This window comes from Diuraphis noxia, unplaced genomic scaffold (genome assembly GCF_037042655.1).
Source record: "Diuraphis noxia isolate RWA-SAM2 unplaced genomic scaffold, SU_Dnox_SAM2 contig0003, whole genome shotgun sequence".
NCBI lineage: Eukaryota > Metazoa > Arthropoda > Insecta > Hemiptera > Aphididae > Diuraphis > Diuraphis noxia.
Window position 1 is genome coordinate 80,046,832 of NW_028301713.1, and position 26,141 is coordinate 80,072,972.

Below are 26,141 nucleotides of genomic sequence, written 5' to 3' on the forward strand. Positions count from 1 at the left end.
AAAACATTAAATTAAAATAAGATTTTACGGTATTAGGTATGTAGACTGTTTTACTTTAATATGTTACCTAAAACGGCTAAAACTAATGGCTTATTGAAAATATAAACTGTCCTAGGACAGCTTTATTTGAAGCTTCAAATAAATTACAAAACTGACATAATATTATCTATTTTTATTTGGAAAAGATTTTTAAAAATGTTTTGCTTAAAACAATTAAAATAATATTCTACAAATACCTTAAGCAGGTAAGTACATCCGTTAATTTTGTTTTATTTTTTAGTTATTTCTTTATTGTAAAAAATAATTTAATTACATGACGAGTGTTTGAAAACTGGCAACCAAAACCTACATTTAAAAAAAAAATTCAAGAGAATATTAAGTTTTAAATATATGTGTTTGAATTTTTTTACTTACTTTATGTTGTAATTCCATGGTTAAAAAATAAAACATTCCATTGGCAGGTTCGCGCATTCCATATTATGCGCTAACAATTCATCTTTTCTTTCGGGCTTTCAGCAAACAGCCATCTAATACCCTCCGAAGAGACAGCTGCAAACTGAATATATATGTAAGACATAAAATATTAAGACGGTGAAATGTTGCTCAGCTGTAAAAAACATAGTTTTTTTATCAACAATGATTTAAATATTTAATACCTATAGGTACACGCATTAATTTTTTAGATTTGGAAATTAAATAATCGGCTTTTTAAGTAACAACGAAGCCAAATTCAAGGATAAGTAACCTATACTCGTTATTTTCTATTAATTACTGAGATTGAGATAAACGTTTGGAATACCTAATAAATATTAATTAATATTAATTAAAAAACATCTATTGATTTAAATAGGAACATAATTAAAAAAGATGTAAGTGAATAAATATACCTGAACAGATTGATGATTATAATAATAGTGATAATATAAAAACATAAAATCGAATTCGTTATTAATATCTAATTTCTCATACTTGGTCGATTATTTCTGAAAATGTTTTCATTCACATAATTATTAAACGATACATTATTCATGTGTATACATATAAGACGTGTACAATCTCAATTTTAATAATATTTTGTAAGTAACCGTCAATAAAACTTATGATATGTGACTATAAAAATAAACAACTTTTGAATAATCTCTCCAACAGAAATCACTTAATTTTATTTTTATACGTTATATACGCTATCACCTATTTGCATTTTTTTTAATTCGCAGATATCTGCATTCGTAAGAGCGTTTTAATAGTTTATAGACGCCAATATAGTCACTAATTGTGGTGGGCCAGAGCTATTATTTTATATGAGTAATATCAAATAATAATATTTATTTACATTTTATAATCATATTTAAAAGATAATCGTAAAAAATAGAACGAAAATATTCTGTGTTGATAGCAGCGTTGTCTTTCGCCACTTCCGGTTATTCGCGGATGGACTCCGTCACTACATCAGCGCTATAGGGCACCAAACGCGATTCACCGGCAATAAGAGTACACGCGGTCGTCTCTGCTGCATTCGTTATACGCAAAATAAAATCATAATGATGCCATTCTATTATAGTTAACGTTACGGTCGCCCGATGACCCTCGTCGTATGCGTCTGAGGGGGTGACAAACGTTAAATTTACGCGTTCAAAAAGCACCGGTGGTTAGAGGTGGAGGGGGGGGGGAGGGAGTTAGAAAAATTTAAAAAAACTGAGTGTAAAAATATCGCCCTCTTTTAAATATACGGGCGCCTATATGGGTTACCTCGGGATGAAAACCGTTGCCGATTACGCGCGACGCGAGCAACGACACTGCAGCGGTTATAGCCCCTCGGCCCGCTGTTCCGGTTTCGTTTATGTTGTTATTGTTGTTGTTCGGAAGCCGGCAAGAGACCATGTGCTCTCGAGACTTCTGCCGTGCCGGTGATAGGGTGGGGGGGGGAGAGTTTCCACTACTCGGCGGGTGGCGCAACGACGAGGGGTTATACGGCGGCTGCGGCTTCGGCGTGGACGGCGAGGGGTTACGGCGGCGGACCGGGCCAGGTGTTCGGTTCCATCATAACCGCCGCGCCGCCGAACCAGTCGGCTAGTCAGTATGTACGCGCAGTCGCCATGCCCCGGACGTGCGTGTTGTTGTCGTTGCTGTTGTCGTTGTGCGCGGCCAGTGCGCGCGCTGCGGCCGCGGCCACTATAGTGCCGCCGCCGTCGTTTCGATCGGCCAACCTCACGGCGGCCGGACTGCTGTCCGCCGCAAAGTATGGCAAAACAGTGTTGGCCGGCGACGAAATCACCGTGACCGCCCAAGAGTACGCCGACTGTTTGGTGTTCCGAGTGCAGGCCCGAACCCGCGGTTACGTAGCTTTGGGATTCGTGGACCCGTTCGCCACTTCAGTGGACGTGTTGCTCGCGTGGGTCGACGATGACACAGGCGCCGGACACGTAATGGTGAGTTTCGTCCGCGAACAGGACACGATGTGCATCACAGTAGGTGTAATATCAATACGTGCGGGTACGCTGTAAGTCGTGCTCTGCGACGGTGATTATATAGTGATTTGAGGCGATCGGAGTAGACAGCTGGGTTCTGAAAGGTGGGCTATATATAATCGGTTAATTACAAACTAGGTATTATCAGAGGAGCTTTGGCATGTAAAATTGTTTCCGTGGTTCACACTCACGATCTCTATGGTTGAGGGCATGAACAGAGGAGGTGTGAATTGAACTCCTCTCGAGTCGAGTACTGGTGGCGTAAATCCGAGTACTATACTGTACTGCTCAATATAAATACTCGCCAATAAAATATTTCGTTGCAGAGGCACTATACGGGGAGGGTGTACTTTGGCGGCCCATATTTTTAACAACTTACAAATTTACAACGAACAATTTACTAGCGCACCAATATCACCCGATATAAAAAAGGCCCCCTTCATTTTTTTATTAAATAATATAGTTATAGATATATAAGTTCAAATTTAAAGTAAGAACTTTTATTCTAAAATTATAAAATCTTATGCAAATCCACAAGGTACCTACTTTCCATTTTTATTAAAATTGCAATTACATAAGAAATAAGATGAAATTACGTCATGCAAATAAAAAAGTTTTGTGGAACGTTGAACAATAATGGGCTCCCTCAAGCCGAGGGCCCATGGAATTTGCACCCATCGCACACGTCATGTATGACACGCCACTGCATATACCATAATACGTCTAATTCAATACATAATATGAAGGAAATATATATTTATTATTTATGCACGTGCCTATATATATCAGTGGTATAATTATTGCATGCAAAAGCTATCTCAATAACTTCCAACTTTCCAATTTTATTAATTCGTTAAACATTTAACCCTATACATACATAAAATACAAGTATTTTCATGACGTTAAAAAATGGGCCTGCTTAAATGTTGACATAGGTTATTATATTAAAAACGCGAATGACGCCACTATTATATTATTATCGTAACACATTATAAACAATATAATTTATATCTTTATAACTGAAATAAATTTTCTTTAACCGTTCAAAAAATCCTGGATCCTCCATTATACTGCAGTTTTTCTGTAGGTTCCCCGAAGTTAAGAAATGCATTTTATTGTCCTAAAATTTTGCACTTCCCGACCATCGTACTATACCTAAACAACTATATCGACCAAAATATACGATCGCTACGCGTAACATTCATCGCGATCTTCATCAATAAATTGTAATTGTTGTGTTACCAATGAGGATTTATCAACTGTACGATATTAATAGGTACAGTAGGTACACGCAACAATGCACAAGTGTCATGTCAAAATATCGCATTAATTAAGTTTCAGTCGCAATAAAAATATCAATTATTTATATTTCATGTCATTAATATCACACGTTATGTTATATCACATTATATTTATAGGAGGATACATCGACCTATTAATTATTATTAAATCGATGCTTTGGACGTATTTGTTCTGATGATATCTTCGTTTGGTAAAACACAGAATGTAACAATAATAGTAATAATGTAGTAGGTAGTTGGTACCTACATTGTATTACAAGCAGGTAACCAAAAGAAAAGACAAGTTACTAAAGTTTAACTTTTTCAGTAAATAACTATAGGTAATGGTTTCTTAAAAATGATCTTTTTTTTTATTTATTAAATTTTAATTGTTTCAACACAAATAGAATGTGAAACATATGATAAAATAATTTGGTGGCATGTGCATAAACTAATAGGCAATAATATTGTAATTAAAACGAGGGCATGATCGTTAGTCAAATATCTAAAAATTTTGGATTAGAGGTTTTAGGGGGCTACTATAGTAGCTAATAGTACTTGCAACAAATGCCACTTGAATATAGTAGGCTTATAAACACTCGTACAACTACCACGTCGTATATATCGGAATATACTAAACTAATATACTAGTCCACAGCTAATAACACAGATTTTTATCTATAGCTCTTGCTAAATCACTATTCATAAAATCTTAACATTTATCTGAATTTATAAATTACATTGTTAGTAGATAATAAATTCGAATGATAATCATCATAAGCGTGCGCACGGGGGAGGCAGGGGAGGCGGTTGCCTCCCATGCGAGATTTTCCTCTACACCAAAATATTATATTATATCTACCAATTGGTGAAAATCGGGTGGGGGGATTGGAGTCTGGACCTCCTTAGCTAAAGTATTGCCTCCCCTGCCAAGAATACCTACGCACGCTTATGATAATCATATATTGCAGTTGAAATTGAAATGCAAAATGCTTCACGTTATTTGAAACTTTGTGAGTTACAAACAAATCAATTTTTATCTACAAGAGAGATCGATGAGTGATTTTGAAAAAAAAATATACCTTTTTGAAGTAGGTATCCGGTTGTCCTAAAATTTGGCCTACTGGCCACTAGTAACTGTGAGTTGTACATTTTTTTTCTTAATATTATAGTATAATATAATAAAAATGTTCAAGTGGGATTACTAATATGTTTCGGTAAGGCTTGTTCCCCGATTTATCGCATGTTCGACCACCGAGCACCAACGACGCACGTGTCTTCTAAACTTCATCTTTCTGGATAACGCAGAATGCCTGTGGTATTTTCATCTATCGTCGGCGCCGGAAAAGCTCCGGAAATACGTACTTTACGGGTATACCGGTAGGTATCACACACACACACACACACACACACCGTGTAAACGCACACCTTTGTTATTGGGTTTGTTAATCCGATATTTAGAGCACCCGTATGCTGTTATTATTTTACGGCACGTAATATTCATTCATAATGGTGAGTATAACAACGTTGTAGTTATCCATACAAAGTAATCCTTAAACTGCGTTTAACAACTACACATTATAAATTATTATAATTTATTAGTTTATTATACTCAAGACACGCTCTATCAACAAGCGATATATGATTTCTAGTATATAGAGACAAAGAGATAAGAGTTCTCTTCTGTAGGTAAATAAGTCACTTAATAATAAATATGCTCACTTATGCGTAATCGATTGTTTGAGAATAAATCATATAATATGCAATACTATGATACAAGGTACCAACTACCTACGAATTAGTACATTTAGTATTTTTGTATAATATAAAACTGAGTTTCATCCTCTCTGGTCAATATATTTAAATCATAGTATATTGGCAAGAAGCCGGTTTGAACGGATCGTATTCAATCCAACGTTTCTTCATTTTAATTAGGCATACATATATTAATATAATTTTTGAGTTAGTTAACTTTTTATAGTTATAGATAACAGACAATCACGAATTAACAAAACTTTCAATACATCATACGACCATCATAGACATTCAAAAGATCTATGCATCGACGTACCATACCGTTTGATTATATATTATTATTACGTTTTTTGTGTATAATACATTAATACGTATATAATAAATGATTAGGAACCCGAAATAAAAAAATTGTATGTGAAATTTACATCACCAGTTATTACAATTTCAATACTTAGGAATCCATTGAAACATTAAATTATGTAAGTAATAAGAAAAGTAAATTCATTTTTATCTAAAAAAAATGGTTTGAAGACTAAAATGAAACTCAAACATTATATTCTATAAAATACGTGCACAAACACAATAATTATGTGGGGAAAAAGTACATAGTTTCCGAAATTATTAACAAGTTAAACCTGTCTTATATTCGTAGTTTTTTTCTTTTACCAATCAGCATTTTAGTTCTTCATGCATAACAAAATGATTCAGATATTTAGTAATTGACCTTACACTCGCCGTAGATAAGCTACCAACGTGAACATTTACATATATATTTTTTTGTAACAATTAATGATATTAAAAAGTATTTTAATAAGCTAAAATTTGGTTTTAAATCGAGGTTGACTAAAAATTTGCCATATTATTAAATATTAATAGATTAATTAAAAACGATTATTTATGGTACCTACCTCAAGTAAATGCTTACCTATACGGTTGATGGTTGTTAAAAATGTTAGATTGTAGTAAATTTAGTACATTGTAATACATTGTAGGTGATACAAATAAAAATCGGGTCATTTATTGATCGGTCAATAATAAATGACGTAATAAAAATCTTAAAATATTGTGTGAACAACAAACCGCATGAACTAAAATTCAAGTATCGCACTAGCTTTTTGAGTGGAATAACAAACACAAATTAAAGTAGATATAGTAAAACTACTAATACTCTAGATAGTGTATATACGATGGATTATGATGTTTTGTATTCCCGTAGAATTTTAAATCACAGTACATAATATATCTTTATGGACCTGATGGAATGCACGGGAGCTCCTCGTATATTATACACGTACAAAACGTGCTTCTATTGGAACACGTCGTACACTCATATATTATATGACAACTTGTTAAACGCGTCTTAAAGCAATTATTGGCGTGACAATCATTGTGATTAAGTATCTCTATTTTAAAGGTCGGTAATTAATTATCTGCAACAAGACCACGATCGCGTGTAGCCACGTTATATACTCGTATTATATTTTATATTATATATATAGTTAACATTGCAGAACATATTATACCAAACCCCTTGTTGAAAAAAAAACCTAATATTCCATCCGGTTATAGTGTCTATGAGTTTATAGGTACTGAATATTGGAATAAGAGGAAAAGAAATATTTTTCCAATTACCTGTTTCTTTAGCTGAACATTTTTTATGATACCTTAAAAGAAAATGAATGGATAGGATAATGTAATTCAGATAATTAGATACTACCCAGTACCCATACCTACCTATGCATTTTACGAGGGAAAAATCCACAGAAATCCAACATAATATAATTAAATATCAATCTCACGTTATATTATGACTGCCATTTGAATATGTTTAAAAATGAGTAACGTAGGAATCTATTACCTACCTTCAATTTTTAATGCGTAAAAATTCTTAATTTAAAAAAATATTAGCTGTGGATAGGGGTGTTTAGCAAATTTAAACAGGTAGTGGTTTTTTTTGATCTAACAATACATTATAATATTATTTAGTTAATAATATAGTAGTATGATAATATGATGAATTTCATAGTAGAGTTGACCCCTAAAATAACTTTCGTTGGTACATGTGTCATCGTATGTACGTATATATATTATATAAGACATAAAAGTAGTTCATATTTTTTATTTACCACTATGAAATCCAACAGAATAATATTCATAACAATATACATATATTTGAAAACTGGGGTATAATATGTAATACCATTTGTAATATCAGATTAGAATATATATTTTACTAAGTATACTTGTTTCAGTTGTTTCTTATTGTGTGCGTAATATATTATTTTGATTTGTGAATTAAACTCGTTCTGCCAATAAATTATAATAATTTTATGCCGCTCCCACGAACGTGCACTGTTTAATAACGATAAACATGCCATAACAGACTCAGGGACGTGCAGTCGGAATATGTATGTCTTTATTCCACAGTTTTTTTTTTTTTTTTTTTTTTTTTGAGGGGTTAAGGTAGAGAATAAAGAAACAATTAAAAAATTTAACATTTTGTACAAATTATTAAAACGATCTTAACAGCCTGAATACGATAGCCAAAAGATTGCACTTATTGTCCGTACCGTAGGTACATTATATATTGGTAATAAACTAATAAAATAATTTATACTATTATACTACTATTTGTGCTTGACGGAGGATAATATTGTAAAATTACTAAAAAAAACGAATATTTACAATCTTAGAATAATCAAATACGACATCCCCGACAGGCTGTACGAAGCAATTGGTCCATATTCCAACTACCATAATTTAATCTTATATTTAAAAAATATTGATTTGTATAACAAAATGAAAATTGTAAATATGTAAAATTTTTGTAAAAAGCTAATAACATTTGTAGTTTATGCTCAACTAATAAGGAAAAAAATTATCAAATACAATAAGTAATAAATATAAAAACTCACAAAGCTTGACGGCTTGAGTGAAAAAGGTAAATCGACTTCAAATTGATCATAACCAATAATTTTCAACTATTACCATGTGAGCCATATACTTGATGTACTTAATAGATGATTCAATTTTCTATAAAACAGTGCAATAAAACATATTTTGCACTACTGCCTCGTAATCAAAAAAAAAAAAAAAAAATGTAATAATAAAACGCGAACTGTTTGAAATCAATAAAACTAATAAAATAAAGCAGATCGTTGTATTCACAAGTTCACAACAAAGTAACGACTAGGTACTCAAATGCATTATCAACGTTGAATTTGATACTTTTTGAACTTAAATCCTAATTTCTTAATTGTAAATACCAAAGAGTAGGTATAGGAAATATTAATATTTCATAAAATAATAAGTTATATTCTGACGAAGAACTAAATAAATTATGGCTTATAATCTACGATGGAAACCAATGATAATATGTTTAGTACCTACCTAAATACCTAATAAACATTATGAAAATAAATTATATACAAATCGATATTATCATTATTATTATTATTCCCTAAAAATTAGTTTCATGTAAATTTTAATCTAACGTAACAATATAATATGGTATTTATATATTATATTAAATTATTTATATATTTATACTATTAGTAAAGTTTAAAAAACACGTATATTATATTTTTTGCTCGTCTCGTCGATTTTTTTTTAAACATATTAAGTGTATAGTATTATACATTCATACAGTATATAACACAATCTCCAAGCCGTTTCACGCGATATCATGGCTTTCCCACATACCGCGAGACATTCTTTTGATCCGAACAGCCCTCGCCCAACAAATATATGCTCAGCACCTGCTCGATCGTAAAACGTTGTCATCGTGAGACTCATTTAATTGTGCTATCGTCGCCGACTCACCTTCAGACTATGCCGTGCGGTCTGCCCGATATAATTATATAAACCGTAGAAGAAAGTATCATAATGTTTTGATATGATTGGAAAAGATACAAGTTAAGTAGACAGGTACTTTGCATGTATTCAAAACAATTCTGGTATTTTTAATTATTAAGAGTATACGCGTGTTATGATATTTTTAAGGTTTAAAATGAATGCGAATGAGCGTTTTGTTATTTTCCGGAATAATAAACCTAGTAAAATATTAAAATAATTATTGGTATATTATCGCAATAACCTGTCTACAACTAGGTTTATACGTTGTGATATTATGCTTCGTGAGATGGTTGTTTGACAAAAAAAAAAAAAAAAAAACGTGATTTAAGCGTAACCACGTGTGTCCGACCATGTCAGTGTCTCCACGGCTATTGTTAAATAATAATAATAATAATAATAAATTGTAGATACCTACTGCCTATACGATTGTTATGCGTCCGGAAATGAGCGCGATATCTGCAGCCCAACCTACCTTACGGCGTGTACTACACAGATATATAATATACGCATATATGTATAGGGGGAATACGGTGACAGTAGTATTATAAACACTGTCCACCAAGTATAGTTTCCATCGGCCCAGAGGATAGTTGATTTTTATTGTTGTTATTATTTTGAATTCTGGTTGTAATTATTAGTGAGAAAAAAATAACCACTTTTTCTTCCGTCATGGTGTGTTAATGGCGGTTTTGAAAAGGCACGCGCCAGTCTTATGGAACATCGACACCGCCGATGCGCAGGTGCTGGACGTAATCACGTCCGGTAATTTTTCGAGAATACTTTTTTCGATCAAAACACATTTGCTTATAACGTGTTATAGGCTTCGTTAATTTTTATATGTTTTCAATGCGTCATGAATATAACTATACAAGTAACAAACGCATTACAAAAAAAGTACCGGTAAGACTTTATACCCATAATACAATTATTATAAGAATTTTGTATTACCGTAAAATGTGTCTAAAAATATTTAATATAATAACAAACCTATTTGTTATTAATAAATATTAATATAGTGTAAATGTCGATTATAATTTATTATAAATGGTACCTACATATATGTGTACCTAATAGGTAATTAAAATCAATTTACAATCCTTCTTCTAAGACGTGTAGAAAACATAAAAATATAAAAATGTTTTTATACAGTTAAAAAACTTCATGTTAATCTATTCGTTTGTATGATTATGTTAACTTAAGCTTTATCTGATTAAAAAATATATTTGTATACTATAATATATAGGTACATTGGATTCTCAATGTACCTACCAACGCGGCGTTGCTTGACATAGTAAACATTCATCGATCCCTTTCAATGTAACTGGTTTTCGTTTATCCCAAACCCAACAATTCCCACGAGATTTGTCGATCACGTTACAATACCTGGCAACGTTACAACTTACAATATTCCTTTTTCTCGTGAGAAAAATTATATAATTTTATTATTGTTTTGAATGAATTCGATGATTTTTTTTTACTGTTGTTATTACTTATTACTATTACTTTACAATGGGTACATTGTACATAATATAATATAATAATACGTGTTTAGGTGTATGAGAAATTATTTTTAGATAATACTTCTTCCCGCATAACATTGTTGTTTGAAAACAGTAATCTCTCAAGATAATTTTACATATAATAGGCTTTACACAGGGGCACCTATAGTAAAACATCTGCAATAAATAATATAATATTTTATAATAATTGAGTCACTATTAAAAATTAGAGAACAATAGTCGTTCATTTAAAACTTATAGAATAAGACATAAGTAATACGTAGGTAACAATGTACTAAACTGTATTTTTGACATTTTTTATTTATAAATTGGCACATTCAATTAAATCAATTATAAATTATAATAATTAATAGGGTATTACTATATTACCTTCTTAATTTGTTTAAATGAAAGTACTATGTGATACACATATTTTTATGAAATTGGCGAACCCCATGAAAATAAACTACGTAGATGTATAATGCGCATTACGCGGTTTTGGTTTACCTTTTATGTATTTAAATATGTAACAAATAACCAATAATCTGTGATATAAATATTAACTTAAACAGTAAATACAACTGTCAGTTTTATAAAAGCAAATTTTTTATTCAAAGTTCATGTCAAATAAGAAATCAATTGTAAAAAAAAATTAAATACTTTAACTCCAATTTTTTTTTTTGTAATAATTAATTATAATACAGTCATTATATACCTACCTGTATTATACTACAGCGCTATGTAAAAAATTATCAACTAAAATGTCTAAACACCACAAATTAATCAAGTATAGTAAAAAAATATTTTAATCATACAAAATGAATAGTTTTACATTTCGTTAAGAATAACGGCCAAACATCTACAACACCTGTTTTTCGTTACCTAGCTGTAGGTATATGTAATTTTCTGAATGTAAATTGTAGGAATGCAGAATATTTAAATTCATGCTTTGTTCTAATTCTATTTCGTCTTGTGATGCACCACCCTATATAATTAAGTATAATTATGAACATTAAATAGCATATGTTCGCCATATAAATTATAAACACTTGTTACTATTTAAGAATTAACTTTACAATAAGGTATTATTTTAAATTACATAATAATATATTATATTTAATTTGATATGAAAAAGATAATAATACTGTATGTTCAGTAGCTTGCGTGGGATATTGGATTCACCAACTTTATGTTTTCGAGCTTACAGATGGGTTTAATTAATATAATTAGGTGTAGCACAAAATATATTATATAATAGAAGTATACATGTTATTTATTTTTATTAAATAAGTGTGTTGAAAAGAATTTCGATTTTTTTTAGATATTTTAATATTTACCTATGTAATTATGATTATAATATTAATATTTTATTAATATTGTGCCTTAACAGTATATATCTTTTTTAAATATAACTTTATGTATTCAAATTATTGTTGTCTCACATTTGAAAAAAGATTTTGACTTGGTACTTTTAATGGCTATAGTTGAACTCTTGAACGTAATTTACAGTTGGGTAATAATTATAATTTTTTTTTACAATTGTCTTAAGCAATTAAAAATTATTGTAAATAATTCTTATACATTTTGTATGTATTGTTTATAAATAAAAGTATTCATTTTCTCATAATATAATAATATTAAAATGAGAGTGTAATTAAATATTTAATACTTATAGTTATACTTATAACTTATAACTCTCTTTAAATACGTCACGCAATATAAATGATACCATGTGTTTTTTTTTGTTACACAGGATATGCATGGCAAAACTGAAACAGGTCTAACACCGGAAAAGGATGTGAGCCAGGACTACGAGCTACTGGCTTCCTTCCAAAATGGCTCTCATATATCCGTCGTCTTCCGAAGGGCTTGGGACACCTGTGACGCACACGACGATGTGGTATTTGGGGTATGTACTAGTAAACCTGTATTTTTTAGATATCGTTCAACTCAAATCATAATTTATGTTTGTCGAGGGTGTATACGACCATAAAAACCGGTTGTATTTTGTAAAAATAGTTTTAAATAATAGTAATAAAAACGGTAAATTACTTATTGAAAACTAATACTAGGAATTTGTCGAGATAGGCTTGTTAAAAAATGTTATTGAATAAAACCAATTACTTCCCAATTTCCCATAGCTACTAATAATAATTAATAAAAAAATTATTTAATTGCAAAGTACATATAATGCCTATATATTTATCTTGGAATACAGATTATAACTACATAATATAACACACTGGGTTCGTTATTTAACACTATTTAATGTATTTAATGATATATATTTTTATTTTTGTATTTAATTAATTATGTCCACATACAAGTTGTAACCATGGCTTAATAAAATTGCAATATATTTATAAAGGACAATAAGTGTAAACTAACAAAAAAGCGTCTCCTGTATCGTATTTTGAATTGGCTATATCTCAAAATCTATTGAATCGAAATAAATAATTCAAACGCAGAAGTTCTTAAAAAAAAATAGTTTTATAATTTGTTGTCATTAAATATAGGTGTTACCGTTTAAAAATTTAAAGTTGATTCATATTTATGACATAACAAAAAATGTGAAAATTTTAGGAATATTAATTATTTATGGATTTCATTAAATTTCAATATTTCCAAAAAAAAAAGTTAAAAAGTTAAAACTTTTCAAAATAATAAGTGTCTTACGTTAAATGGTTAATCCTGTATACTAGTATACTGTACCTAATTATAATGTATACATTAGCCATTAGGACAATAGGTATATTATAATAATATATTTTACAATAAAAGAGATACAGTTGCTTATAAGAGATCTTAGTCTGGTTGGTCTTCTAGGAAGATGAATTTGGGTAGGCATGGTCTTAGCATAGATTATTTTGGTGTTTTTTTAATGGAGATTTCTTTCGGTTTTATTTAGATTATTTTTGAAGTCTTTGAATTGATTAATAATTATCCATATTTATAGGTAAATTAATCTCTTATATCATTGTGTAGCTTTTTCTTTTGCATGAATCAATAGGCTTTTAGTGCTATTCTCAATTAATGTTAAAATACTTTTATTCATAAATTTTTGTTTGAAAAGTAAACATTAGTGTACCAATTCAAAATTCAAATATTAGATAAATAGATAAATATATTTAATTGTATGATAATATAATGAAGTGTTCATACAATATACTAATAAACTTCTCTATAAGTCATAAGTATCTACAAACATGAATTTTTAAATACTTACATTAAGACTTATGTAGCTATAACCGACAACAATTAAAAGCAATTACAAAACTTGATAGCTGATAGTCTATATATTATGTCGGCTTTAAATCTTCTTATATCGGGATATACTACAACAATGAAACGAACAAAACGCAGAACTGCATATACATTTATTAGTCCAGTGGGACAACACAATATAAGTTCAAGACGTTCACATATAATATTAATAAATAAACTATGATTACCTAAGCGTATGAACGGAGCTATCAACGGATCCTGATTTTCTTTCCCAGATAAACAGTGGGAATTTCGGGTTTCAGGACGTCATTATCGGTAATCTTCAAAAAATTGCGACGATTAAGGAAAGAGTAGTAGAGCCGGGCGCTGAAAACAACAAAATACATCGCAAACACGCAGTACAAATAGTTTAGGTGTCGGCCGTAGGCTTTCGACGTGAGCAATGACGGCTTGCTGACGGACAACAGCACTTCTTGCGTTCGGTTGCCGTCTACATAACACGTGTAATTACCGGAATCGTCGCCAGTGAGTCTGATCAAGTACAACGTCCCGAAAGTGTCTAGCAACGGTCCTGATGTGTCGTCGGCGGTCGACTCGGTTTCCGTCAGTATAAGACCATCTTTCCTCCACGTCACCTAACCCATAAAGAGAATAGAGTCGAAATAAGTTGTAGGTGAAAACAATGGTAGATATTGTAAAATTATTATATTATAATACGAACAGTCAATGATGTTACTATTATAATAGTCTGATATTCAATACGTTTATATTTTAGTTGTAATTCTATAAATAATCAAATTTGGCAAATCTATTAAGGAAATTATTTTGTAGGAAATTACTAATGAAAATTACTTTCATTGTAATATCGTGTTATGATGAAGTGTTAAATATTTCAATTTGTTGAATTTTGACGGTTTAGCGATAAATTAAGAGTGTATAATATTGTCTTTGAGTTTTGACCAATATCTACAAAAAATAACGTCAATAATGCGAAGGACGCGTAGAATGCTCCACATCTCTTTGATCAATTTTCTACGGAATTAATTTTACCTATCAGAATGTGATGGCTAAATTAATTTTGAATACCACTTTAACATTATTACATACTATCATAGACGCTCGACAGTGATATTGTTTGATAGCAGTTAAGTTGTGAAGAAATTTGTGTATCTGCCATTTGAATTCGCAGAGTCACAAGTATTCTAATTTTCCAGGAATACAACTATACCTTTTTATCAACGGTCGCTTCGGCGCACACCAATGTTAAACTGGACCCTTCCTCCAGCACAAATGTGTTTCTGTATTTGGGAAGTCTGTGATGCCTGTTCGAAATTTGACAGTAGGCGTAACATGTTTCGGAAAGCAAAAAGTCAGGCACCGTGGATAGCTTAGCGGCTAAACCCGGTGAAGCTGCCATCACTGCAGTGGGTAACTCGATCGATCTGAAAGCTCCAAACCAGCTCGATGTAACGATAATTTTGAACGGACGCTTTATTTGGTTTTTGATTGCTTGATTCGTATACACCGTGAAAAATCACAGTGGGGAAAATAAAAAGATATAACCGATAGTACGTCTGTAACCTATAGCGTACGAGCTCTTCACAGGACATGGCTAGAAATTTGTTTGAGATTTTACCGGTATCGGCAATTTGATTTTGTAAAATCTTTTTTTAAATATTACTATTTTGTTTTATATTTTGTTAGATATATAGTCCGATTATAACGGTATTATTTTTAACTGGAGCCATTTTGTTCGAAACTTTGTTTTTATTTTCTTCGGAAATTCAGTTAATGCGGGAGTAAATAGACTTTTATGTTATTACTGTTACTATTACCTGCAAGCCATACGGATATCGTCGTCGAAACGGACCCGACAAGCTGCCCTCCGATACCGTTTTCCCGCACATCCGTCGCACGGTCCCCATGCATCCCAGTCTCCATCTATTTTCTGAACTCGCTGAAATGCCTTGCTGATCGGCGTTAAATACCGCGACTCGTACTGCGCCCATTCCGCCATTGAATCGGCAGTCACCGCTGCGACATGGTCACCGAACCGACCCTCCCAATGCGCCGGCAGTAGGTCTAGGGCAAACTCGACGCGTTCATCAATCTCGATACCGGAACACGAGTACCGGGCGGTGTCAGATAAGGTCAAGTTCCGGACTACCAGACGATGGTCGGGCATCATGTACACCCGGTTCGACTCCATCGGGTCCAACATACCCAGCACTACTTCCTTTCGACCCGCGGTGGTGCTGTTCGAGTATAGAAATCTATATCGCCGCAGTAGCAACCGTGGGCGAAAACAATATTACCATCAAGACTGATTGTATAACTTACAATATCATGAGATAAACAGAACCTTTTTAAAGATTATATTTTTATAATATATCCAGGAAATGATTATTGATTTGGTAGAAAGTAAATCACAATCGAATTCAGGAAGACAGCAACCATCAAAATCGATGAGTATTTTAGATTTGCAAATCGTAGCGGAAGCGATCATAAGCCCAGTAACAGGTGTCAACTGCATTCTCAAAATATATACACTCTCTTTCTCAAAATGCGTTTTTGTTATCAATAACAAGTTGAAGATTTTGACGTTTCCAAATATTTTACCCTACATACATGTATAACGTCTACGTAGAACTAGGTAATATGTATCAATATAGGTACTGTATAATATTTTCGTCAATTCTTAGGTTAATAAATATATATCATATCAATTGATTCTTCTTAATCAAATAATATTTTCCAAAAACTTAGATGATTTCTAAAAAATATCGATCCCGAAAATATTTGTTGTCATTAAGGCTTTCTTGATTTCTAATCTTCGACCCTTTGCGTTGAAGAGATTATTCTCGATTATAATCCGAGATTTCCTACGTACCTATTCTATATTTGTGATGCAGTGCACCCGTAGACCTTACGCATGGTCAAACGACTACATACTTCACTATATTAGCTTATTGGGTCATTTCTTCTGCATACGACTGCAGCTTGAAGGCTATTGCACTAATGTTGTTATACAATTATATCATATTATACCTGTGCGATGTATACCAAAACCGGGCCTGGCCTTTATCCCTCTCACCGCAATAGTTGCACAGGAATTCTATGTCCGAGCCCAGAGGCGCGTCTACGATTTTCACTCGATTATTGTTCAGTTCAGTCCAAGGCCTGTCTGCGCATATTTCTCGTCGATGACAATCGCCAGAATTGCAGTCCGAACGAACGAACCCGACGATGATGGTAGCGGCAGCGGAGAGGAAAAGTAACTTTTCTTGGACCATGATGTCGATGGCGTGGCAGTGGAGGCGCCGAAGAATGACAATAATTTATGTTTTGTTCCCGTCGCCTAAGACATAAAAGATAAAACTATATAAGTATATAAGTAATATTATAACGCACAAACCGTATTATATGCAAACGCGGATGTTATGAAGACGTGATAGGTACGTTTTCTTGGCACGGTCATCGCGTGCGAACGTGATACGAATGCACCACGAGGAGTGTCATCATAATATGATATATAATAATAATAATATAATATATGAGCCTTACCGTTTACGAACTCGTACCAAGTAATATTAATAATAATATCATTCGTTTCGGACCGGTACGTCTTTACAAAACAATAGACGCGGTCGATGGCCTTCGATCTACATAGAAGTTAAACATAAGTAGAGTTAGGTTATAAGTATAAGTGTATAAAAAAATCATAATTTTACTATACTTATTATTTTATAACATTATCCTGATAAAAGTTTATTACGTGACCATACATCATTTAAAAACATTTGTCTATATATGCATATGCGTATAAAACAACTTGTCCATTAGATATAACCAAGAACTTGATTAACCTTAAGAATTAACATTTTTTTTTTTTTCATAATGGTTGGTTAGGTTTCAGATTTTAATAACAATTTGTAGTAGAAATAATAATAATTATTTTTGTAGCTATATAAATATTTGCCATCGGTTACTCGAGTAAAAAAAGTGGAATCATGCATCAAATCGTCGCGTTTACCTACGCCATAATCTCAATAATTAAGGAAACTATACCTTAAAAGTTAAAACCAAATGTAAATCTGTAACTTATGTCTTATACACTCATAAACTACTAGATTGTACGAAAATCTCTGATTTTGACGAAAATCTCAGTGATTGTTTTTAGATATGTTAAAATAATTTCTGAACAAGTATAGTAAGCACCTAACACAGAAAAATGCACGGGCGATGCAAAACGCGCAAATGAAGCTAATTTATCAAGCTAATGTTTTATAAAAATAGACCTTTTCGGCCGTTCATATTAACAATTGTTCTTAAGTAATTTACTAAAATAATAACAATTTTACTTTTATCAAAGCTGAACATTTAAATTATCCTTGCATGGTTTAATAGATTATTATTGAGTTTAACTTATTAAATGTGTACATCTTCTTAAACACACATTAAATAATAATCAGTTTACGTCAACTTTTATGTTAAAAATTAAAAATTAAGTATATTAAACAATTATACCTACTGATATACATACACGTTTATATGCACTAATCCCAATAGTTTATGATACAAATTTATCATCCACTCTATTAAAATAAGTACCTACTTTTAAAATATATGGTCGCCATACTCTATTATAATTATTATGGGCATAGAAATAATGGTGTTTACTCAAACATAATGGCTACGGACCGGACGTCCCACAGACTAGTCGACAACACACAGTGAAATACAAAATTTTTGTCTAATTTAAAATTCTGATAAACAATTAATGTGAAACAATTCCTCACATGATTATTATAATACATTGCATATCTTGTAGTTCTCCATAGTTTACTCATAAATTGCTGAACTTCTACAACATTTTTTTTAATTACAATTAATTTGATTACCTAATTAATTAAATATATTACACGCGTATCCCTGCAGTTTACTAAACCATAACAATTATAGTAGCCACTAGCTATTATACCTATACAAATAGTGTAGTACTTATATCATTTTCCAAATAGGTATATTTATTTTTGTTATTTATAATTTATAAATTATTGTTCAATTAAAAGAAACTTTTTTGGTTTAATAATAATAATGATGGTACCTCGGTATAGTCCATACCCACATTAAATATGCACAAAGGAGCATAATTACTTATTTCATTTGGTGAATTCGAAAGAATCGTGGGAATTGTTTATATTCAAGTGTAAATAACTAACGTCTATCTAAGACAAATCTATGTAAAGTATACGAAAAAAAAATTATTTAACCAAGATAACAATCAGGGATGCCCTGTAATTTTGTTCACGTGTACTTATCGAAATGCAAATATCTGAACAAATGTATAGCAGGTACTGGCGGTACATTGTATACTAGTATATTTATATTTTCAAATTCTTAACGTTTTATCTGCTATTTATCTATCTTAAATGTAAACCTTAGAAACGATTTATTTAAATGCATTGGATAAAAAAAAAATACAATTTATTATAGTTTTTAGACATTTTTACTACCATAATATTCGATTCCCACTCCCCTGTAGGTTAAATTAATCTTAAGGAAATTTTACGTAAAATACTTTATAAATATTTACTGAAGTAGTAATTAATTTAATGACTTTAATAATATAATTTATAGTGTAGGGATAATTGTTACAAATATAAACAATCAGATTGTTATTAATTATAATACATAGGTACCTGTAACTCTATAAATATTGTATTATTATATTATTATATTTACCAAAAAATGATCAAACCACTTAACTATACACAAATATTGATTAAAGAATTAGATTATTCATAAGAATCTGGCCTAGTTCTATAATGCAAATAACTGCTGTTTGAGTTTTAATTAATTAATCTTGAATGAAATGGTGAAGAATATTTATAGAAATGTGTGTTTATAGACTGATACCATGCGCATGTTTTGGACCATGAGTGACCGAGATCCAATCGACAGACAATATACTGATGCATTGAAATTGGGTAGCTCGTGGAAGGGCACTCAAAGTTTCCATCCGAAAGGCTCGAAGTTCAAACCGAACACGGATTACTACAAGAGATGGGATGTCACCATGGATAACGTAATCTAACGAACATAATATAACTAATTACATACTGCGATGCTGTTAAATTGTATTAAATTGTATTTTTTTTTTTTTTTTGTAAACATTTTAGCTACGCATAAAAGACGACGTTGACACTTTGTACTGGTGCAAAATTTTCAGAGCTCCAAAGATCTTTAAAAAAAACCATATTGTAGGGGTGAGTTAACAAGATTATAAGATAATAATAACGTTACTCGGAGTAAGTCGATAAAACCAATTTTACGGGAGAAGTGAAAAACAGTTTTAAATTGGTATTGATAATATACTTACCAGTTTTGACTTTTGTGTATTAACTTATGAAAATACAGGAAACAATTATTATGATATGATATCAAAATGCAAAAAAAAGTGCAAATGCATAAAAAATGCATTTGCCAGATTTTTCAGTGTAAGCGAAGCTCATTTTCAGCGATGAGGAAGAATGGACTTCGAAATTCTATAATTTAAGATAGATTTATCAAGAATTCATATTGAATGGGATTTTCCGAATAAGTAATCCAACGAACTAATTTTGGGTAGATTTCCAATTTCAAATCGATGGTTACAAATTATAGTTATAATATAATATATTATATATTATAATTAGCTAAATGATATTTGTTTTGTAAAAATATTTTAATTTTAGTAATAGATGTATTATAATATATTAAATGTAAGGAAGTGGGTGAGAAAAATATGATATTGCTATTTGAACGGGTGTTGTTGGGTCGTGGGGGACAATCCCCCCACGGGTCTGTTTCATTTAAATATATGTTATGTCCCTCCAAATTAAAAACTTAAATCGCGCTTATGCATATAACAATGTTATGAAATACGATTTTTGCTAATTTCTGCAGTTTGTGCCTTTACTGAACGACGACACTAAGCGACTTGTTCACCATATGCTCCTCTACGAGTGCTACGGCGGCCCGGACATAATGGAACAGTATGTTACATTAAAGGGCGCCCAGTGTTACGGGCAGGGCATGCCAGACGACTGGAACAAGTGTGTGTCGCCAGTGGTCACATGGGCGATGGGTTCAGATGGGCAGTTTTTGCCAGATCACATTGGCGTACCGATTGAAGGTCGTGAAGTGTACTACATGTTGGAAGTGCACTACGACAATCCCACGCTGAAAAAAGGTACGATGACATAAATATTATTATTAGGAACTTGGTATAGTTGTTCGAAAAATGATAAGAGCCTCGAGTACGATAATTCTTAAATTTTGCTATTACCAACATAATTTTATTTTTTTTAAATAGTAATTAATTTAACATTTTAAACATGTGCTGCACTGAGTGATTCATTAGATTTATATTAGCTCGATAAGTTAAAAGTTAATATGGAAAAAAATATCAACTGAACTCAGTTTAAAAAAAGTTAATCTTTTTTTTAATTGGTATGTAAATCACATAAAGAGTGAATGTGTCTTCCTAGTTTGTAATTTATAAATTATAAAAAACAATTTTATTGAACTTTCATTTCGAATAGTTTACTGGGAACAGGTGGATTTTTCCACCCCGTAATTTTGCATATAAGTTATTAGGTAGATATTGAACATTTACACGTGACTACGTGAGTTTTTTTCAGTAAAAGTTCGCTTCAACTCGAAACCGGACACAAAATATGTCTTAAGGGTTTCAAAAGTAGTAACAAATGTCCTCGAATAAAATTGTTTTGGAAAACTATGAAAAGCTAAACATAAATTATGAAATATAATAACATGTTTGGATATTATTTTAGTATATTACCTATGTTATTTGAACAAGGATTTGTATAGAAAAACAGAATAATGTACTTTTGTTAAAATGTTAAAGCGATAGTCGTCGCGTTTAACAAGCCTAAATTTTAGCTTTCGTGTACCATGATGGTGTACTATGTATTTTAGTCTTGTAATATCACCTGTTGTCGTCATTAGTATAATAATAATATAATATTATGATATTTTAGTAATGGACAACTCGGGCGTTAGGGTGTACTACACTGAGTTTTTGCGGCCCAACGATGCGGGAATCATGGCTGTGGGCATGGCTGTGTCGCCGATGCACATCGTACCGCCCAAGCAGCTTGCTTACAGGACGGCCAGTCTATGTGACAAGGACTGCACAAACGTCATATTCCCGGAAAGAGGCATCAAAATTACGTCCGTCCTCTTGCATGCCCACCTCGCATCCAGGCAGCTCAAGTTGAGGCACGTTCGGCACGACCAGGAGATGGCTATCATTGCACAGGTATCTTATCAGTAATTACTATAGTTTATAAGCATTATTACTATTACTGTACTAGGTAAGAAGCCATATAAATATCATAGTTGTCTGGATATCCAAATCAGGATGTTCCAACCAGAACAGTAATATTATATCACCTATATCATTATGTTTAGTATGTACGTACACAGTAGACACTTCCAATTATTTTTAAAAATAAACGATGGTCTTAATCAGATAATCCATTGAACTTTATTAAAAAAACTGTTAAGTACAATAATCACATAATAATTATTGGTTTCCCTTTAACAAATTATTACAATATTTTTTTTATGAACGTATAGTAAAAATTATTTTCCGATAGATGATTTTATTATTTATTACTTTCAGTCCTATATCATATTATATATTATACAAATTTAATATGCTAATATTTCGTAGTTTCCGTGAATTTTACGTTTGTGTCCATTTTAATATTTATAATATGTCAATGTATATTATGATTAAATCAATAACCATATATTATTTTATATTAAGGACGACCGTTACGACTACGATTACCAACAGGCGAGAGAACTGTCTAAAGAAGTGACTGTGTTTCCAGGTGACGAACTAATCACAGAGTGCGTGTATAACACAGTAGATCGTCCGCAGCTAACGCACGTGAGTATAATATTATTAATTATTTGCTTGATTGGTTGTCCGGTACCTTTAACGGCTACTCTACATTCCGATAATATATTATGCTATACCTATAGTATTGTCTTTTGGCAGCACAGCCTTCGGCTACACATGTGGTGTATATATAAATACAAATAAAATTTAAAATAGTCTATATGTAGTGACAGTCGATCAAGAGATCCAGCCTATAACAGACGCAATTATTCATTTTAGTTAATGCGTCATCGCAAATTTACCAAAATATTTATGGTGTTTTACAGGGTGGTTATTCGGCCAAACAAGAGATGTGCTTGGCGTTTGTTACGTACTATCCGCGCACGCCACTTGCAAGCTGTTTCAGCATGACGCCGGTACCGTTCTTCTTCGAAACGTTTGGCGTCCAACAATTCTTGGACTACAACATGGAGGGTGTGGAGAAAATCTTCTTGAAACTGACCGATAGCACGTAAGCGAAATTGATTTACTATACATATAATAATTTATGACTTTCGTCGTTTCCTGATGCAACCGAGGACATCTAAAATGATAATATCAACAAACTGTTTTAAAAATTAACATATTAATTTGCCTGCATCGACTTACTATTTGCCGATTCACTCGGAGAGAGTGGAAATAGTTTCTAACGATTTCTCACTTAAAATTATTTTAAGGTGCATTTAGAGTGTTTGGCCACAACGACAACATTTTATAAAGTAACTTCTCCTCTATGGTAAACGGATACTTTGTACTATCTATTGTTTGAGTTTCATATTGCAGACACTTTGTACGGTGAAAATAATTTATTAAAAAACAATCGCGGACACTTTGTACGGTATAAATAAACCGGGAAATATAGTTTATATAAGATAAAATCAAACTGTTCAAAACTTAAAATCGCGAATCGTGATCGCTACCAGTATGATAAAAGAGTTTGGTGACACAGTACAATATAACATATAATATGACTCAAATAATAAAGAAAAGAAAATTATAACAAATGCAAAATTACTTGAAATAATATGCAATACTTTTAATTTTTTTTAAAAATTCTTCAATAAATTATTATCATAACATTCATAACTATAATTTTTATTTTTATTATTATCATCATTATTATTATTTATATCTGTAAAAGTGTAAAACTGTAAACTGCATGTGTATTATTATTATTACCTGAAATAGTACAATCTGTCCGCCATGTTGACTGTTGTTTCTACCTAAAATAATACAAAGTGTCCTACAACCCCCCTCTATACATAAATACAACCCCACATTCCGTGACATACAGATAACAATGTAATATACGATTTTGAGTAACTTAATTCTTTTTTATCCAGGACTAAAAGTATTACACCTTCTCAGATAACTACGACCACAACAACAGCGATGCCGACGTTAAATAACGCGAAAACGTTGGACGAACTCAATCAGGCGCATATTGCGTATTTAATGAAACCGCCATCGTTCACGATCGATGACGTTGACGAACAAAATCTGTTCAAGGATTTGGAAATCATGGAACCCGTAGAATTCCAGAACAAAACGTTCCAACAGCATTTGGAAAACTTACCGTGGGAAGACAGCCTGTTGACAAAAACCATCGAAAGGCGACTGATCAATGGCAAACACATGACGTTTTGTCGGCTACATAACGACACGTTGGCCTTGGTAGGTTTTGTTTTGACGGCAGTTTTTGTGATGTTCTTTCTATATTTACATTTTATTAGTATCTAACTGCTAGCGCAAAAAAAAAATACATAACCTTGGCTTGGCTAAGTACCTACCTACATCATTATATAGGTATTATTCTATCTCTTGGGTCTGATCTGATGATGGGTCTGGAAAACTTAAACTCGCTCAATTACGCATGCCACACGACAAAATATATTATATGATAGATATAAGTATAGATACTTAAATTGTGTAGGATAGTCGAGTACCTCTTTTAAAATTTATATAAACTCGTATATATTAGAGTAATTGTCATTTCTAATTACTTATATCTTAATTAATGAGGTATATTTAAATTTCAGTCACGCACTTTTTTATTCCCGCATTATACCTATTTTTCAAGCACTTCTGCACTGGTTATATTATGACAGTTACCTTCTAGCTTCTGACTATTACATGAAGTAATGTCCATAATATGCATAACTATATTATATTATATTATTATATACTTAGTCAGAATACACAAGGAGAGTACTACCTATACAGTAATACTCAATCATACAATGTTATAAATTTATACCTACCTAATAGATAATGACGACATAAAAATTGTATTTGATATTTTCATGTCATATTTTTTTTTACTAATAATAATCCTATAGAAATCATTATTTAGTTTTCCGGATGTGAAATACATTTAAATTCAAAATTCAGAAATATAAAATATTCACTCAGATGAGAAATTTTGAAAATTGACTTTTCTCATTTCGGTATAACCTACTACTATTTTATTTATTTAGTAAATAGTGATCTAGATACAATTTCTTATTTACGTATAACCACTATAAACTGGTCTAGATAGGTTGTAGGTAAGATGTAGGAAGGTTGTAGGTATAAGTCTCCATGTAAAACGTATTATAAATTATAATTAACACTAAAAGTTTGGAACATTTTCAAACAAAAACTGTTTGGACAAATATAATATATTGCTGTAAAACAATTAATAGTATTATAAAAAGATGCTCTTATTGACTTATAGTACTGATTTTAATTTTAATGATTTACAGATGATGAATACGTACTTGTTTCCAAACTTCACGGCTTACACTGAACCAAAGACCTCAAATGTTGAATGCGTGCCGTTATCGAACAAATTCGAAAATTCTGCCTTGACAGTACAAAGTTCCTACGTATTGATTTTATTATGTATCGCACTGATTTATGTATATTAGGAATTGAAAATTATACCTATACCTATATAAACCTCTCACACACGTGATCCAGCTCATAGATTTAAGTACATTTTACCAAAGTCACATTTTTGTTTATATTTTGTAATTTTTTTTTTTTTTATTAATAAACGTATAATTTTGAATTTTGTAAATAACAAGGTGTTTGTTTCTCGATACAATGGTTTCCACAACTC

At 31.5% G+C, this 26,141-nt stretch overlaps 2 protein-coding genes and 1 long non-coding RNA gene across 3 annotated transcripts; 1 reads left to right on the forward strand and 2 right to left on the reverse strand.

Annotated features, from left to right (window-relative positions):
- Window positions 1–229: 229 nt before the first annotated feature.
- On the reverse strand, window positions 230–5,312 carry LOC149057833 (uncharacterized). The gene is made up of 3 exons (XR_016190823.1): window positions 4,831–5,312; window positions 415–607; window positions 230–345 (listed from the first exon to the last, which is right to left on the reverse strand). It is a non-coding gene; the product is annotated as an uncharacterized LOC149057833 (long non-coding RNA).
- Window positions 2,073–26,105, forward strand: LOC107162693 (MOXD1 homolog 1-like). The gene is made up of 10 exons (XM_089222650.1): window positions 2,073–2,429; window positions 12,611–12,766; window positions 19,994–20,170; window positions 20,265–20,351; window positions 21,031–21,316; window positions 22,128–22,408; window positions 22,922–23,047; window positions 23,326–23,510; window positions 24,382–24,712; window positions 25,783–26,105. Exons 1-10 carry the CDS (start codon window positions 2,097–2,099, stop codon window positions 25,945–25,947), a joined length of 2,127 nt encoding a protein of 708 aa, XP_089078776.1. The 5' UTR covers window positions 2,073–2,096; the 3' UTR covers window positions 25,948–26,105.
- On the reverse strand, window positions 14,188–17,587 carry LOC149057834 (uncharacterized). The gene is made up of 4 exons (XM_089222651.1): window positions 17,131–17,587; window positions 15,918–16,355; window positions 15,311–15,524; window positions 14,188–14,717 (listed from the first exon to the last, which is right to left on the reverse strand). The coding sequence occupies exons 1-4, from the start codon at window positions 17,373–17,375 to the stop codon at window positions 14,331–14,333; spliced, it is 1,284 nt and encodes a 427-aa protein (XP_089078777.1). The 5' UTR covers window positions 17,376–17,587; the 3' UTR covers window positions 14,188–14,330.
- Window positions 26,106–26,141: the final 36 nt, after the last annotated feature.